Source organism: Macaca mulatta, chromosome 12 (assembly GCF_049350105.2).
Source record: "Macaca mulatta isolate MMU2019108-1 chromosome 12, T2T-MMU8v2.0, whole genome shotgun sequence".
In the NCBI taxonomy this organism is placed as follows: Eukaryota; Metazoa; Chordata; class Mammalia; order Primates; family Cercopithecidae; genus Macaca; species Macaca mulatta.
Genome location: NC_133417.1, coordinates 136,287,810 through 136,305,236, shown reverse-complemented (window position 1 = coordinate 136,305,236; position 17,427 = coordinate 136,287,810). Strand labels below are relative to the sequence as shown.

The 17,427-nt window shown below is 50.2% G+C and overlaps 1 protein-coding gene across 1 annotated transcript; it reads right to left on the bottom strand.

The window, feature by feature from the left end:
* Nucleotides 1-3,395: 3,395 nt before the first annotated feature.
* C12H2orf72 (chromosome 12 C2orf72 homolog) lies at nt 3,396-15,740 on the bottom strand. Its single transcript, XM_001105236.5, has 3 exons — nt 15,061-15,740; nt 12,154-12,267; nt 3,396-6,548 (listed from the first exon to the last, which is right to left on the bottom strand). Exons 1-3 carry the CDS (start codon nt 15,695-15,697, stop codon nt 6,409-6,411), a joined length of 891 nt encoding a protein of 296 aa, XP_001105236.4. The 5' UTR covers nt 15,698-15,740; the 3' UTR covers nt 3,396-6,408.
* Between the last annotated feature and the right edge of the window lie 1,687 nt (nt 15,741-17,427).

Here is a 17,427-nt window from a genome sequence, read left to right as displayed (position 1 = left end):
GGCTGGGCTGGGAGCCTTGTCAGGGTTCGGGGAGGAAATCGCGGCGGTGCCTGACCCTGGGTTATGCGCTCTCTTTCCCGGCGAGGCCACCGTGGTTTCCGAGCTGCCCAGAGCATCTCCCCGCGGCGCCCTCTAGTGGGCGCAATGCCTCCTAGGAGGCGGGCGCTGGGAGGAAGCTGTGACCGCCCCTACCGCACCGCGCAGCCTGCAGGCATTCAAGTCCCGGGTTTTAGAAGGGCTCCGTTCTCCCGTCAAGCAAGAATCGAGCTCGACTGCCTGTTGAGCTGCACGGAGATAAGGTGGAAAGGGGAGGCCCGTGGAGCCCGGGAGCCCGGGAATCAAATCCGTGCTCTGCCACTTCGCAGCGCAGCGCTGTGGCCGCGGGAGTACCCCGAGCCCAGCTTCTCCCGCAAAAGGAAAAGGGATGGCTGGATCCACCTACCTGGCAGGGCCGCCGGGACGCGCAGCGCAGCGCTCAATACACCACGGATTTTATGGCTACTCAGCACGAGGCTGGTGGCTGTTTCACGTACAACACGCGTGCCACATGTTTTTAGAGTAAAAGCATTTATTCATGGGAGCAGAGAGGCGAAACGCAGCCGCGAGACACGGGCCTCCCATGGGTGGGTGCTGGGTCAGAGGGAAATGCCTCATCAAGGCTGGAATTGGTCTGGGTGGACTGAGGTTCGAAAGGATCGGTAAGGAACTAGGTTCTCTTCCAAGGATGGTGTCCAGGAGGGCGCATATTTTGGGCAATTGGAAGGCTGCCCTGCCCAAGCCGACTCCTGGACGCCGCTGTCCTGCCCTTGCCCAAGGGTCTGGGGTGACCAGCAAGCTCTGGGTGACTGTGGAGGCAAATGCCGCAGGAATCACAATGAACCCCAAGACAGGCCTCTCACCTGTTTCCCGTTTTTTTTTTTTTTTTTTTTTTTTTTTTTTTTTGATACGGAGTCTCGCTCTGTCACCCAGGCTGGAGTGCTGTGGCGCAATCTCGGCTCACTGCAACCTCTGCCTCCCGGGTTCAAGCGATTCTCTGCCTCAGCCTCCAGTAGCTGGGATTACAGGTGCCTGCTATCATGTCTGGCAAATTTTTGTATTTTTAGTAGAGATGGGGTTTCACTATCTTGGCCAAGCTGGTGTTGAACTCCTGGCCTCAGGTGATTCACCCACCTCGGCCTCCCAAAGTGCTGTGATTATAGGCATGAGCCACCGCGCCAGGCCTCCCCTGTTCTCAAGGGGTGCTGTCCAATACAGTAGCCACCAGCCATAAGTGCTATGGAGCAGCTGCAATGTGGCTAGTGCATCTGAGGAAATGCATTCTAAACTTTAATTAATTGAAATTTAAAAATAGATACTAATTCCATAGCTGCAAAACCTTTGAGTATATTTGAAACAATTTGAGGATGTGTACATTTAATGAAATCTAAATACAGATAAAGTTTTTCTGATGAAAATGTAATATTTGAATTGGGCTCTAAGTGTAAACTTCTCATGGGATTCAAAGACAATATGCAAAACAAAGGGCAGAATGTCTTGATAATTTACAGTTGAAATGATATTTTAGATATATTGGGCTAAATGAAATGTATGATTAAAATTAATTTTATCTGTTTCTTTTTACTTTTTTCTAATGTGGCCACCATAGAAAGCTACCTACGTGCCTGCGTTAGATTCCTTTTAGACAGGGTTGGCTTAGACCTTCTCCTGGGCCTTCTTCCCTCTGACCTCCCATTCAGGCCTGGCCCTTTGGCCTTGCTTCAAGGTTTTGTCCGCTCTTTGGAGCTGCCATATGCTGGGTCAGACCAGAACCGGGGGCAGAGGCTAAAGGTGAGACCCACTCCCTCCTGTCTAGGAGCAAGGGGCTGGGGGCGGGGGCTACCCTGGCAGCCAGGAGTTCTGGAGCCAGTGATATAGCTGGGACAGTGGTGGTCAGGGTGAGCTTAGGCTGGGGTTGGGGTAATGATTCAGGACAACACCCTGCTCTGAGATATTGTTAACTGGTGAGGAAGAGGAGGAACTCAGGGCTACAAGACACAAACTAAGTTTCTGTAACCACGACTCAAAATCAGGCTTGGTCACAGGACTAAGCGAGGCACCTAATTACTAAGCGAGTGCAGACGAGGACAACAACAAGCCTTCCTTGAGGGTCTCTGAATTTCACTGGTCAAAGAACAGGCAGTCCTCGGTCTGCATTTGTGGCAGGAGTCCCAGCTGGGGCTGGGGAGCCCAGGGAGGACACCAGAGCGGGTTCTCACCCTTGCCAAAACCACAGCCCCACAGTGGCCTCAGCGCCCAGCCCTGGTTTGGACCTGAGCTACCCCACATCCTGGTCCGCACTACAGTGTGAACCATGACATGTCCCAGTATGGCCACCTCTGCCTCCAGTCCCAATTAGGCAGCCCCAAATATAAGCGACCCAGAGGGCTCTGGCTCAGACCAAAAGCATCTGAAGGGTCCATGTGGGATCCTGGCTATCCACCCTGCCTTGCACCTCATTTCTTCCTGAGCTCCAAGGTTACACAAGTGGCAGGCTGCTCAGGCCAAATTCCGCCTCTGTCCCAATCCTTGATCCACTAACACACAAAACCAGGTCAGAAGCAGTTATGCAGCCCTTGGACACAAACAGCCAGCTTCCTGCACTCACTCACTGGGCTGGCTATGTTTGCCATACAAACAGGACAAAGTCCAGGCCTCCTGACCCCAGGGAATAAAGCCTGCAGCTTTGCTTTGCTACACTTTGAAGCACAGGCTGCTTTCAAGTTAACTAAGCACTCCTTCGCCTTCTCCAGCAAGGCTGAATCCACGGTTCTCTGCTAGTGTAGGTGGGCTCAGCTCCTGGCCCCTTTGCAGGCTTGCCTTAAGTTTTGGGTTTGACAACCAAGGGACTCTTGTGCACTAAAGTTTGGAGACAAACACTTTGAGAGGAGAAAAAGTGTGACCCAAATAGTAGAAAGCATTCTCTGAGACTCAGTTAAGGTTGTTTTAGCTCTGGTTAAACATGCATGTGTGTGCTCACACGCTCACACACACACCGTTGTATCATAAGCTGAATGCTATCTTTTCAAAAATCTGGCCAGTAGCTCATGCCTCTCATCTCAGCACTTTGGGAGGCTGAGGTGGGAGGATCACTTGAGCCCAGGAGTTTGAAACCAGCCTGAGCAACGTAGTGAGACCCTGTCTCTATAAAAATGTAAAAATCGTTTTCTAAATACGTACTTATGCTTTTGGCTACAGGTTTTTTAATCCCAGCTGGCAGGGCAGGGGAGATGTCGTCCAGGGCAGAGGTTGGGAGGCTTTCAGGCCACAGATTTCCACCATCTGCCAAGCTTCCCTGCTCTCCAGGGTCCCGGTTAGGAGCCCCTTATGAGAATGAAGAAGATCCATTTTGCTTTCAATAAGATATCAACGAGGTACTTCTCGGTTTTATTAGATATGGGAATTTCCAATTCAAGTCAGAAGCACCACAACCACTGCCATATTAGAAAGATCAGTACCCGAGAGCCCAGACTGTCACCCGGCTGGAAGCCTCTGGAGGAGGGCTCCCAGGGACCACTGACCTAATCAAGGGCCTCCTCCTTCACACACCACCCTCCACCCCAACCTTTATGCCTTCTTAGAGTCCTTCAGGGAAGGGACCCACCGTCAAGATTGTCCTTTCTGGCACCTAACTCTTCTGTCTGCTAGAAGACAGCAACGAGACTGCCCCTACAATGATGATGCCTATGGTGACCACATCTCAAAGAAGCTGAGATGGATCTCAGCCCTTTATTGTCACTTGGGAGGGAGAACCCAAATCTTAGTAAACAAAGACTTTCTCTCTTGAACCATTCACAGGAATACTGAAGGTAATGAAAATGAAAATGTGTAAACCATCCTTTGGAGCAGAGGCTACAAACTCACATGCCCGCCTGGACCAGCACCGGGCAGACGTCCTCCATGAGTGAAGTGCAGTGGGGGATGGGAAGGGTGGGGGAGGGGTAATGGTGGTGGGGGTGAGCCGCAGCAGACTTGAGATGACAGCATGCCCCATCCTCCACCCAGAAAACTAGGTATTTTTTATACGTAATCTCCCGAGTTTCAAATATTGTCAATACATACAAAAGGTTATGAAGCCTTATAACTTCTGCCCTAGGCAAATTCCACACTTAAACAAAGCTCCCTCTCCCACCAAATAAGAAAACTTTAACAAGGTGATTACAAAGAAAATAAGAAATAGAAAATGGGCCGGGCGCGGTGGCTCAAGCCTGTAATCCCAGCACTTTGGGAGGCCGAGGCGGGTGGATCACGAGGTCAGGAGATCGAGACCATCCTGGCTAACATGGTGAAACCCCGTCTCTACTAAAAATACAAAAAACTAGCCGGGTGTGGTGGCGGGCACCTGTAGTCCCAGCTACTCGGAGGCTGAGGCAGGAGAATGGCGTAAACCCGGGAGGCGGAGCTTGCAGTGAGCCGAGATCGCGCCACTGCACTCCAAGCCTGGGTGACACAGCGAGACTCCGTCTCAAAAAAAAAAAAAAAAAAAAAAAAAGAAAAAAAAGAAATAGAAAATGATAGCAGCTTCAAACATACCAGTCTCCCTGTTTTAAAACAAAATCAATAAAATCAGTGAATCACAATTCATTGAGCTCATTCTTGTCTACAAGGAAGCAGCTGGATGGATCTACTGGCAGGTAGTCCTGCAGGATTAAAATGAGGCCCACTGCCAAAAAAAAAAACCCCAAATAAGATGCCGTCCTGCTCGTCCTCATACCATCCTCATCAGGCAGGGAAGGAATAGGATTAGACTCCCTATTAGGGAGAATAGGTTGAGGCACAGAGCAGAAGGGCCCCTCCTCAATATCACAGAGCCCCTCTGTTGGGTCAGACCAGAACTGGGGGCAGAGGCTAAAGGTGAGACCCATTGCTGTCCAGGGGCAAGGGGCTGGCGGTAGGGGCTACCCTGGCAGCCGGGAGTTCTGGGGCCAGTGATATAGAGCCCCCCCAACCAAAACAGGTTTCCCATTGCACCATTTGGCACCATCTTGGAGACAGCTGAAATAACGAATCAAAGTTAGGCAGCACCTTGCAGGGCACTGAGCAAATAGTAGGCACAGTTGTGTGTCTCCTGAGTAAACTGTGCATCATGAATGAAGGGAGCTACTTCCCTCAGCTAGTGCCTCCCCTCCAGGGAAATCCAGGAGCTGCCTTTGCCATTCCGAAGACTCTGGATTTCTCCAAGGCAGGCAAAGAAGACAAGGGAGGTAATGGTGAGTTCCCTCTGCGAGTAAACACATGGATTTCCCGGCTCTAAGGGAACATCATCGGTTCTGTCAGACTCACGGACACACAGGAAGGGATTCCAGAACCCCACAGAAACACAGAACCCAGCGGGGCTGTGTCTGCAATAAGCTTAGGCTCGGACCTGAGACCTACAGCAAGTCCATACCCAGTAGTCCAAGCCCCTGGCTTTCCTTCTGTTTGGTGCCTATAGGAATTCCCTAGCATCCTTATACCCAGAGGACTTGGCACAGAAAGTCGATGTCAACATGAGAAAGAAAGAGGCTCTTTGTTCTCCCAGGCATGCATGGCTATTTCTGTCCCCGCCCTGAGGCACACAGACCTTCTTGGCCCTGGCCCGACAAGCCCCCAGGGCAACAGTGTGGTCTTTATTTTGGCTTGCTCTGGGAGCCAAGGTCCAGGGAAGCCTGACCCTCTGTGCTCTGGGGGACCGTGACAGGGAGAAGGCATTGGCTCAGCCAGAATGTCTCAAAGGTACTACAACTGGCATTGAATGGACCAATTCTTTGCTGTCGGAGACTGTTCTGCACATTGTGGGACGTCCACTAGATACCAGGTGTGCCCCCACAGTCACTGTGACCCCCTCAACACACACACGTTTCCAGTGCTGCCTGGAGGGACAAGCTGCCCCTGGTTTAAAGTCACTGGGCTGGTGGCCCCCTCATGCATTTGTGAAACAGAAGGCCCAGAGACTAAGTGACATGTGTAAGGCCACACCTCAGCTCTGATGACTTCTGGCCCAGAATTCTTCCCAGCTGCACTCTCAATGATTGGTGCCCATGCATGTGCCCGGAACACTGCAAACACACCATGGGATGCCACAGCTCTGCAGAGCCTCAAAGCAGAGAGCTATCTGTCTCAGTGGCTCAGAGAAACCGAGCAAGAGAGACAAAATAACCTCCCTGCGATCAGACTCAGCAAATGCTGGGTGGGGAGTAGGTTCCCCGGGGAGACACTGTTTTAGGTCCTGCTTGTCCTAGTAAGTCCCACCGTCTAGCTGGTAACTGTGAGTGTGGCAGGCCTCCAGCAGGCGGGGCTTTCTGTAGTCTCCATGGAGACCTGGGGGCCAGTGAGAGGGAGCCAACCCCCAGCCTGTAGGTTAGAGCCAGGGACAGCCCAAGGGTCCAGCCTTCATCTTGATTCTCCAGTGGGCTCAGCAGGAGTGTGGACAACTCCATCACAGGCTTCTGACCCCCTTCCAAGGTCCTCACAGTCTCCATTGGGAAATACGGCTGTTAGTGCCAGCTCCTCCTCAGGTTCCTGGAAGTTTTCTGGAACACAGGAGAAGAAATCACTGAATCAGAAGAGAAAGGTTATGAGTGAGTTATCTAGGAAGGAAAAGGAGAAAGTTGGCCCCAGCAAATATCTAGTTAAAAACTAAAACAAAATACATATCAAAAACCTTAACAATGTACATACCCTTTGACCCACAAATTTCACTTCTAGGATTTTATCCTAAGAAAATAATTAGGAATAATTAGTGGACCTGCTGGAGCTATCTTGCTACTGGCCTAAGGATGAAACTGACACTGAAGATGGCCCAACAGAGAGAAAGAGCAAGCCTGGGTCCTTGCTGGGGTCCCTGACCCCCTGAATCAACCAACTCTGAAGCTGACTCCACCTCTGGACTGTCTTTTAGGTGAGATAATGATTTCTCTTACTGCTTGTGTTAGTGTGAGTCATGGTATCTTTACTTGCAGTTGAAAGTATCCTGATTCAATGTCCAACAATGGGACTGGTTGAGTGAACTATGGCTCACTCATATAATGGGATTCAGGCATTAAAGATAATACATAAAATTCCACAGACCTAAACACACACACACACACACACACACACACACACACACACACACATTGAATAGAAGTAAAATTGGGGAAATCTGAATAAGATCTGTGGATTGTGCCAATGTCAATATCCCGTTTGTTCTATTGCACTACAGTTTTGCAAAATGTTACCATTGGGGGAAACTGGGCAAAGTGTACGCAGGATCTCTCTGTGTGATTTCCTTTTTTGTTTTTTGAGACGGGGTCTCACTGTGTCACTCATGCTGGTCTCGAACTCCTGAGCTCAAGCTGTCCTCCTGCCTCGGCCTCACAAAGTGCTGGGATTTCTGTATGATTTCTTGCCACTGCGTGTTAATCTAGAATTACCTCAAAAAAGAAAATATGTTATTGACATATAATTATTGCTGTGGAAGGCAGTTATAGTATGTTATTGATGAAGAAAGAAGATTCCAAAACAGTAAGTACAGTCATGTGCAACATAATGACATTTTGGTCAATTATGAACCTTAATAAGAGAGTGGTCCCATAAGATTGAAACACAGCTGGCCGGGCATGGTGGCTCATGCCTGTAATCCCAGCACTTTGGGAGGCCAAGGCGGGCGGATCACAAGGTCAGGAGATTGAGACCATCCTGGCTAACACAGTGAAACCTTGTCTCTACTAAAAATACAAAAAATTAGCCAGGTGTGGTGGTGGGCGCCTGCAGTTCCAGCTACTCGGGAGGCCGAGGCGCAGGAGAATGGCGTGAACTCGGGAGGCGGAACTTGCAGTGAGCCGAGACTGCGCCACTGCACTCCAGCCTGGGCAACAGAGCAAGACTCCATTGCAAAAAAAAAAAAAAAAAAAAGATTGAAACACAGCTAAAAAATTCCTGTCACCTAGTAACCTTGTAGCTGTCCTGATGTTGCAGTACAAAGCATTACTTACATGTTTGTGGCAATGCTGGTGGAAACCTACCGCACTGCCAATCATACAAAAGTCTAGCACATACAGTTATATACCGTGGACAATGTAGACAATACTTGATAATAATAAGAAATGAGGCCGGGCGCCGTGGCTCACGCCTGTAATCCCAGCACTTTGGGAGGCCGAGGCGGGCGGATCACAAGGTCAGGAGATCGAGACCACGGTGAAACCCCGTCTCTACTAAAAATACAAAAAATTAGCCGGGCGCGGTTGTGGGCGCCTGTGGTCCCAGCTACTCGGGAGGCTGAGGCAGGAGAATGGCGTGAACCCGGGAGGCGGAGCTTGCAGTGAGCCGAGATCGCGCCACTGCACTCCAGCCTGGGCGACAGAGCGAGACTCCGTCTCAAAAAAAAAAAAAAAAAAAAAAAAAAAAGAAATGACTGTTACTGTTCTCTCTCTCTCCATATATATACATATATATACACATATATATGGGGGGAGAGAGAGAGAGAGAGAGAGAGCAATGCCGCTGGAGTGCATTGGCAAAATCTCGGCTCACTGCAACCTCTGCCTCCCAGGTTCAAGCAGTTCTCCTGCCTGAGCCTCCCAAGTAGCTGAGATTACAGGCAGTGCCACCACGCCTAGCTAATTTGTGTATTTTTAGTAGAGATGGGGTTTCACCATGCGGGCCAGGCTGGTTTGGAACTCCTGACTTCAAGTGATCCGCCAGCCTCAGCCTACTACATGTTTTAACATTATTTTAGAGTGTACTCCCTCTACTTATATATGTATATATATAAAGATATATATATACACACACACATATAAAGTTTACATATATATATAGTTAATTGTAAAACTGCCTCAGGCAGGCCCTTCAAGAAGTATCCAGAAGAAGGCATTATCGTAGGAGGTGACAGCTCCATGTGTGTTATTGTCCCTGAAGACCTTCTAGTGGGACAAGATGTGGAGGCAGAAGACAGTGATACTGATGATCCTGACCTTGTGTGTAGGTGTAGGCTAAGGCACATGTTTATGTCTTAGTTTTTAGCAAAAAAAAAAAAAAAAAAAAAAAATTAAAATAGGAAAAGCTTATTGAATAAGGATATAAAGAAAGAAAGTATTTTTGTACATTTCTACAATGTTTTGTGTTTTAAGCCAAGTATTACTACAAAAGAGGCAAAAAGCCCTTTTAGTAATTTAAAAAGGTTTTTTTTTTTTGAGACAGTCTCACTATGTTGTGTAGGCTGCAGTCCAATCGCAGGATTACAGCCTTGAACTGTTGGGCCTGAGCGATCCTCCTGCCTTGGCCTCTGGAGTAGCAGGGACTACAGGCACGCACCATCACACCTGGCTACAAAATCAAAAAGTTTATAAAGTAAAAAAGTTACAGTCAGCTAAGGTTAAGTTATTGTTGAAGAAAGAAATATTTTACAATAAATGTGGTGTAGCCTAAGTGTGCTGTGTCTCTATAGTCAACAGTAGTGCACAGTAATGTCCTAGGTCTTCCCATTCACTCACCACTCACTTGCTGACTTAGCCAGAGCAACTTCCAGCCTTGCAAGCTTCATTCATGGTAAGTGCCCTAGGCAGATGTACCGTTTTGATCTTTGATAGCATATTTTTACTGCGCCTTTACTATGTTTAGGTATGTTGAGACACACAGCTACTTACCACTGTGTTACAGTTGCCCATAATATTCAGGACCGTAACCTGCTGCACAGGGTTGTAGACTAGGAGCAACAGGCTATGCCGTGTGCCATAGGCGTGTAGTAGGTTGTACCATCCAGGTTTGTAAGTACACTCTTTCGTGTTCACATGACAAAATCCCCTAAAGATGTATCTTTCAGAATGTATATCCCTGTCATTAAGCAACTCATGATTGTATAAATGCATGTGATTATGACATCCTATATTTATCATATAGTATCAATGTGTGTACATAGTCCATAAATGCTATTTGCATTTTAACACATTCACTTCTACATGAGATTTGTACATACCACAGAGAGAGAAATTATCCAAAATTTATGTAAAATGGTTAATGATTCTGTTGCTTCATCTTTTCTCCTTTAGTTTCCAGGTATATCCAAAATGAAGGCAGAGGGGTTGAAGTTAGCATTTTTGCAATTAAACATTTTAAAAATCTGCTGCATTTTGAAGATGATATAGGAGTTTATTAAATTTTAAATAGCACAAGGAGAGATAGGTAAATAGAATGGTGTACCCCAAAATATAATTGTAGTTATCTCTGCATGATGGAATTAGTGAATGGTATTTCACATTTGTTTTCTTCTTTTTTTTTTTTTGTTTATTTTTTTTTTGAGTTTTCAAATATGATAGGCAGAATTCTAAGATAGCCCCCAAGATTCTGGCCCCTTAGAAAGCCCTTCCTTGAGTCTGATGGGCTCTGTGAATGTGACAGCTTAGTCACTCTGGGGCGTAGGGTGCCTCTCTGACAAACGCAGTGGCTAATGACTCCCTTGACCCCTTAAGTTATATGAACTCCCTCCTAGCAGACTGGAGAGGGGGTTCTCCTGCTGGCTGAAGGAGGATCTCTTGTGAGAGGGCTTGTGAGAGCAAGGAATGGCAGGGGCCTCGGAGCTGAGAGCAGTCCCAGCTGACAGCCAGCAAGAAGTCAGGGACCTAATCAGTGCCTTTGAAGCTGCGAAGCTTGCAATTATTTATTTATTTATTTATTTTGAGATGGAGTAGCTGGGATTACAGGCATGTGTCACCACGCCTGGCTAACTTTGTATTTTTAGTAGAGATAGGGTTTCACCATATTGGTCAGGCTGGTTTTGAACTCCTGACCTCGGGTCATCTGCCCACCTCGGCCTCCCAAAGTGCTGGGATTACAGGCATGAGCCACCATGCCCGACCTACTTGCGATCATTTCTTATGCAGCAATGAAGACTGACACATCAACTAATGGTTTTCTTTCTTAAACAAGAGGCACAATGAAAGTTAATTTTGAACCACCGTTCATTGTTTCTGTAACAAAGCTATACTTCTCAGTGCACTTTGGGACAGGGCTATGTCCATTCAGCAGGCTACACCCTTCCGAGTACTGTAGCCACTCCCATCCACGGCATAACTATCCACAGTTTCAGTTACCTGCGGTACAGTCCAATAAGATATTTTCAAAGAGATACCTCATTCATGTAACTTTTATTATATATTGTTAAATGTCTTCACTGTGCCTAGTTTATAAATTAAGCTTTATCATAGGTATGTATGTACAGGAAAAAACAGTGTATACGTCGGGCTTAGTGCTACCCATGGTTTTAGGCATCCGCAGGTGTCTTAAAGCATCTCATGTGGCAAAGGGGAGAATCAGTGCGCTTCCTATGTCCCTAACATCAGCATTGACATCTAGGGGTGTCTTCCCCTTCCCCTTCTCCCTCACTTCCATTTAGTGGCCTGATGATTCCACCCAGGTGTGGCTCCCGGCTGAGTTTTCTCCCCTCCATTCCCACTGCCCAGGTCGGGCCCAGGTCACCTGTTACTCCTCCTGGGACATGGCAGCCTCCTCCTAGCTGGGCTCTGCCGAGGTGTCTCCCTCTCCTGGAGTCCACCTCTCTAAACACACCCCAATCTCTCCACTCAGCAATCGCTCACGGCACACTACTTCTGAAGGCTGCACATCTGGGACCCTGATTTGGTCCAAACTCTTCCCTTCAGCCTTGGCCCTCACTGGTTTCCTTCTGCACCTTACTCCCGGGGCCTCTCGATGGTGGTCCCTTGTCTGATCATGACATCATGCTGTCACTCCTTAGTTCAGTGCTCCTTTTCTAAACCTTCCCATTTCTGCCTATGAAAATCCCTTCATCCCCCAGTTCAAACGTCACTAGCTCCAGGACACTCCCTGGATCCTCCAGGGAGACTCACTGTGTTTGGTCCCATGCACCCCAGCATGCACCTGGAGACGCCTTTGTTACAATCCTCCCCATACTGTCTTTATTAGGTGGAGACTCCTGGGGAAAGAACCCAGCCTGACCGAGCGCATGTGCCCACTGCCTGGCATATGGGCACCTCACATTGCTCACCCCCACACCTGGCACATGGCAAGCACTCCATAGATGTTGGTCCACTCTGTCCCTAAGGTCCCCAAGTTCACGTGACCACTCCCATAATTCCGTGCACCTGGCCCTCAGGGTGCAGGAAGTCGGGGAGCACTCACCATGAGCTGGGCTTCTGCAGGCAGCAACATCCTGGTCCTTCCTCCGGCTCCAGGGACCCCAGGAAAAGCAGGCCAGCAGTCCAGGGAGGGCTGGTCTCTCCCAGGCTCCTTCCACTAGGAAGAACACAAAACCTGAGTCAGAGGGTCACATGGTTTCCACTTCACAAGACTGAGAGATTTTGTTTAGCAAATCAAGAGCCTCAACTGTCAACTGCTCTAGTTTCAACTGTCTGATTAAAAACACGAAGTCTGACTTGCAAAAGTGGGTGGGTTTTTGTACTTTAAAAACGAACTTTAAAAATGATTGCTTTGCTTTATCTATGTTATCTCATTTAATTCTCACAAAAACCCTATGATGTAGGTACCATGTTGGGGAAACTAAAGCATTGAAAATGACATGAAATTAATTACAATTACATAGCACCAAACAAAATACTCAAAGAGCTGCACATTCCCTCTGATTTTAGTTCAAACTCTTTCTTGGCAGGAATAGATATATGTTTTAGTAATCTATAAAGTCAACAGGAACAAGGTTGTTTATTTGTTTGGTTGGTTTTTTTTTAAAGACTTCAGGCAACCAAAACAAGGAAAATCCTTGTTCATAATCTTTGTTCAGGACCTATTTACTCTCAACCTGCGCCCAAATGTAATGAGACTGTATCCTTAGTTTTTCAACCCAAAAGCAGCTGGATTAGGTACCACAAACTGGGTAAAAGGGCACTGCCAAAAGGCAAGCAACCTAGAATAAAAATTATCATCAGACGGTGAGGAAAGAAATCAGAAAACTTTAAAAAAACAGATGCAACCACTAGCGAAATCTTAGTGACATGAATCCATTTGATGTGAGGATAATAGTGCTGTCCATTGCAAAAGCGGCAAAGAAATCAGTGGGCTATAAGTTATAATTACACTCGTTACCTTTAGTCATTTGTGAGGTTTAATTTTGTTCAGTATGTTTTCATAAAAGTAGGAAAGTGCTTAACATTGTAGAGAACAATTCCTTTGCAAAGTGTTAAAATCTCAAAAGTATTAGTGTTTATTTAAAAGGAAGGGAGGATTCATTCACTCTTTCTGCATGCCAGGCATGGTATCAGGAAATGGGACTGCGGATGGTGTTTAAACCCACAAGAGAACAAAATCATGTTCACAAGGGAACGAAAAATCATGTGGTAAGAGCTCAGAGAGCAAAGCGATAAAGGGTTCTGGGATTTCGCCAGTGAACTTGCAAATGGGAGCAGGGAAAGTCAAGGAAGCCTTCCTGGAGGAGGAAGTCCAGTTCTGAATGCACAAATGGGATTGGCCAGGTGAGGAGGAGGGAGGAGAAAAGGCTCTCAGGCTGAGGCAACAGCAATGTGTCTACAAAAAGTTTAGGAGGGACTGGGCGTGGTAGTTCACGCCTGTAATCCTGGCACTTTGGGAGGCCAAAGTGGGTGGATCACTTGAGGTCAGGAGTTCGAGACTAGCCTGGTCAATATGGCGGAACCCCGTCTCTACTAAAAATACAAAAATTAGCTGGGCGTGGTGGCAGGCGCCTGTAGTCCCAGCTACATGGGAGGTTGAGATGGGAGAATCGCTTGAACTCGGGAGGCGGAGGTTGCAGTGAGTCGAGATCGCACCACTGCCACTCCAGCCTGGGCAACAAAGCAAAACATCATCTAAAAAAAAGAAAAAGCATGCACTCTTTAGGGTACAGAAAATGTGTGTGAATTCCCTTCTTTCCCTAGGAGGCCAGGTCAGCAAAGCAGTTGAAACCAAAATCAGAACAATCACAACCTCAACAAAAAAAAGGGATTGCGCCCTAAGGGAGGAGGGTTAGGGCAGGCGCACCCGCCTAGGCAGGCCAGGCTGGCAGGTGAATGTGACATTGGTAGCATCACAGGTACCAGGTCTCCTTGCTGGGACCCCCCGCCCCCCGACCAACGCCAATACCCCAGGAGACACACAATACAGCCACTCTCTGCATTATCTACTTAAGAGGAAGAGGCTGGAGGGCGTGAAGGGCTGCCCAGCTGGGCAGTGAGAGAAAGCAAAGATCTCCTGGGTTTGCCAGATGCAGCAACTCCTAATGTGCATGTTTTCATCCTAGAACACGGGAGAGTTCCCGTAAAGCCTTGCGTTCCAGGAGGAAGGAGATCCTGACCCTTTTGCTGATGGCAGCAGTCACGGGGGCTGGGAAAAGACCCTTAAACCCCTTCCACCTTTTAGGAGAATGTGGAGGGAAAAGGTGGCCTCAGCAGACCTGGGGGAGGCAGAGAGACACAGCAGTTGGGTGCACAGCCTTGGTGGGCGGCCAGAAATCACTAGAAAATGTGCTCTTAGTCCCTCTCACCTCCCCACTCTCCAAGTCCCGAGCACCCGTTCCTTGCCCTCTTAATAAAACCAGGGCTTCCAAGAAGCCTCCACCGCGCTGGACATGCCCCTCCGCCCCTCCTAGGGCTCCCGACGCATGTCTAGCTGCGCAGCGCCCTAGAATTTAGCTCCTGATACCGCCAATCTCCTTAGCCCCTATCCACCCCCTTGAAACTTTCCCATCCCAAGGCTTTCCCATTTCCTTCCCTAACCCTCTTTTCCTCTCCCCGCCCTCACCCACCCCCTAACTCCTAGATCTCGGCCCTGCCCGATTCATCCCTTCTCTCTACCCACTCCCTCTGCCTTCTGCTCGGCCTCTCAGCTTTCCTACGCCCCCTAGGCATCTCCCGTGCACTCGGGACCCTTCCGGGACAGACTCGACCCCCTACGCAGGGCCTGTTCTCTGCTAGCTGCGCGGCCTGGCTCTAGGCACCTCCCTGCTCTGAGCCTCAGTTTACCTCGGTGCTCAATGAGGGGGACTGGCCAAAGGGGTCCAACTTGGGGGACGTGCCCGAGCTACCGCCCGCCCGCGCCCCGCCGGGCCCCGCGCAGTCTCACCTGGTTGCCCGGCTCCTGCGGCTTGCAGGGCCCTGCAGGCGGCCGCCTGGACGGCCAGGCAGGAGGACGGGAGGCCGGGGCAGTAGGCGGCCGCCTGCACGGGACCTCCCGCCTGGCGGCCGAACACGGCGCGCAGCAGCGCCTCCAGCAGCCGCAGCCCCGGCGCCACCGCGTCCTCCGGCCCGGCCTCGGCCACCAGCACCCCGACCAGCGCCGCCCCGGCCCGCCGCCGGCCGCGCACGTCCCGCAGCATCTCCCGCAGGCGGCGCCGCGGCTCCCGGGCGGTCAGGGATGACGCGCGGCACAGCACGAAGACCAGCTGCGAGCGGATGGCGCGCGCAGCCGCCGCCCCCGCCGTCCTCGCCGCCCCAGTCGTCCGCGCAGCCCTCTGCGCCCCGCGCGCCGCCCCGGGCCCTGCGCCCTCTGCAGCCGCGCCGCCTGGCTTGCCCGCGCCTGGCTCCGGCGGGAACACCGCTCTTGCGAAGTCCTGCAGGAGCGCGCGGCTCTGCTCGCGCTCCCACAGCTCGCCCACCAGTAGCACCTGCCCGCGGCCCCCAGCCGCCTCCACCAGCGCCTGGAAGGGCGGCTCGGCCGGGCGCTCGGGCCGGGCCGACAGCGCCTCCAGCTCGCGCTCCATGCTGGCTGCCGCCCGCCCTCTGCGGCCGCTGCGGCTCGGGCGCACCCGCTGCCCGCCTCTCGGGGCGGTGGCGCCCCGGCACGGAGGACACGCCCCGGAGGGCCGAGCCCAGCCGGACCCCCGGGCCCCCGGGCGGGGCCTCTGTGTGCACGCTCCCCTGGGCGCAGCCCTCATCGCGGGCCCGGGTTGGAGAAGAGGGCTTTCCCCCCAGCCCTCCAAGGGTGGCTCCTCCCGAAGTCCCTGCGCAGACGTGGGAAAACGGAGAGTCATTCATTCATTCATTAATCCATGCCACACATACTCACTGAGCACCTACTAGGTGCAGGCGCTGGGCAGCCGAGAGTGGGAAGACAGACAATTAATCCCATCACTAGATAAGATGGTTTGGAGACCTGGAGCAGAGTCCCGCACAGTTTGGGGTTTTGCGGAGGTGGGGTGGAGGGTAGGGGGGTAAGGGGCGGAGGGCGCAGATAAGTGGGTAGGAAGGTGAGATAAAAGAGAGCACGCAGGGGTTATTTCTGCCATCCAGCTTTCCTTCTGGTCTTCAACATTTAGCAAAAACTGACCGAGGGTCCACTATTTCCACAAATATTTATTGTACTGCCCTAGGCGCTGGGGGTGAAACCCAGACTGTTTCCGTAAAGCAGAAAGTCAAGGGGGCCAGATGCAGGACACCGATGGTGCTCTGATCTGCGTGGGGGGCAAGGGGCCAGGTCAGAAGCAGGAATGCATTTCCCTTCCTTGTAAGGATCTAGGTCAGCCTTGTCCAATAGAACATTCTGCGATGATGGAAAAGTTTTATATTATCTGCACCATATGTGACTATTATTGAGTACTTGAAATCTGGCGAGTGCAACGGAAGAACTGAGTTTTACATCTCACATATTTTTTAATGAAATGTAAAATTAAAGCAGAAAGTGACAAGATGATAATGTACTTAAAGGGCTGGCGCCTTCCTCTGAATAGTACCCTAAAGATGCCGCAGAAGGAAGAGGGGAGTTAGTAAGGACTCTGAGAAACCAGTGTAAAACCGGGAAAGGCCTGTCGCCTCCTCCCCTCAGTGCTATAGAAGGGGGATGGGCTGAGCGAACACTATACACTTATGCTCTTTTCTTTGCCTGCATTGGCCTGAGTAGACCATTTCTTAACCCCATCTCCACCCCCCACCACTGCCATGGTGCTAGGAGGCAGAAAACAGCTGTGCTAGCCAGGGATGGCGATATCAGGCTGGGGCTAGCAGCACGGAACAACCAGACCGGGCAGCCTCTTCTTCTCACTTCATGAGTCAGGAATTCCAACCACAAGACCCACCATATGAAAGAGCATTCATTGGCCAGGGGAGAGTGCCGAGAAGTTCCCTGAGTGGAGTGTCTGGTGTGTGTGAGTGTGGTACATGGGGAGTGGCTACATTCACATTTGATGCCAGAGGCAAGTCCCATCACACCCCTCTTCCTTAAGCTCCCAGGTGGGATATAGGAAGAGCCTAGGTTTACTCATCCCCAGCCAAGGTAGCTGATATCTAGGGAAACGTGAATTCACTGGGAAAAATAATTAGACTTCTGGGGGCGGGTGCTGTGGCTTATGCATGTAATCCCAGCACTTTGGAAGGCCAAGGCCGGTAGATCATCTGAGGTCAGGGGCTCGAGACCGGCCTGACCAACATGGAGAAACCCTGTCTCTACTAAAAATACAAAATTAGCCGGCCAAGGTGGCGCATACCTGTAGTCCCA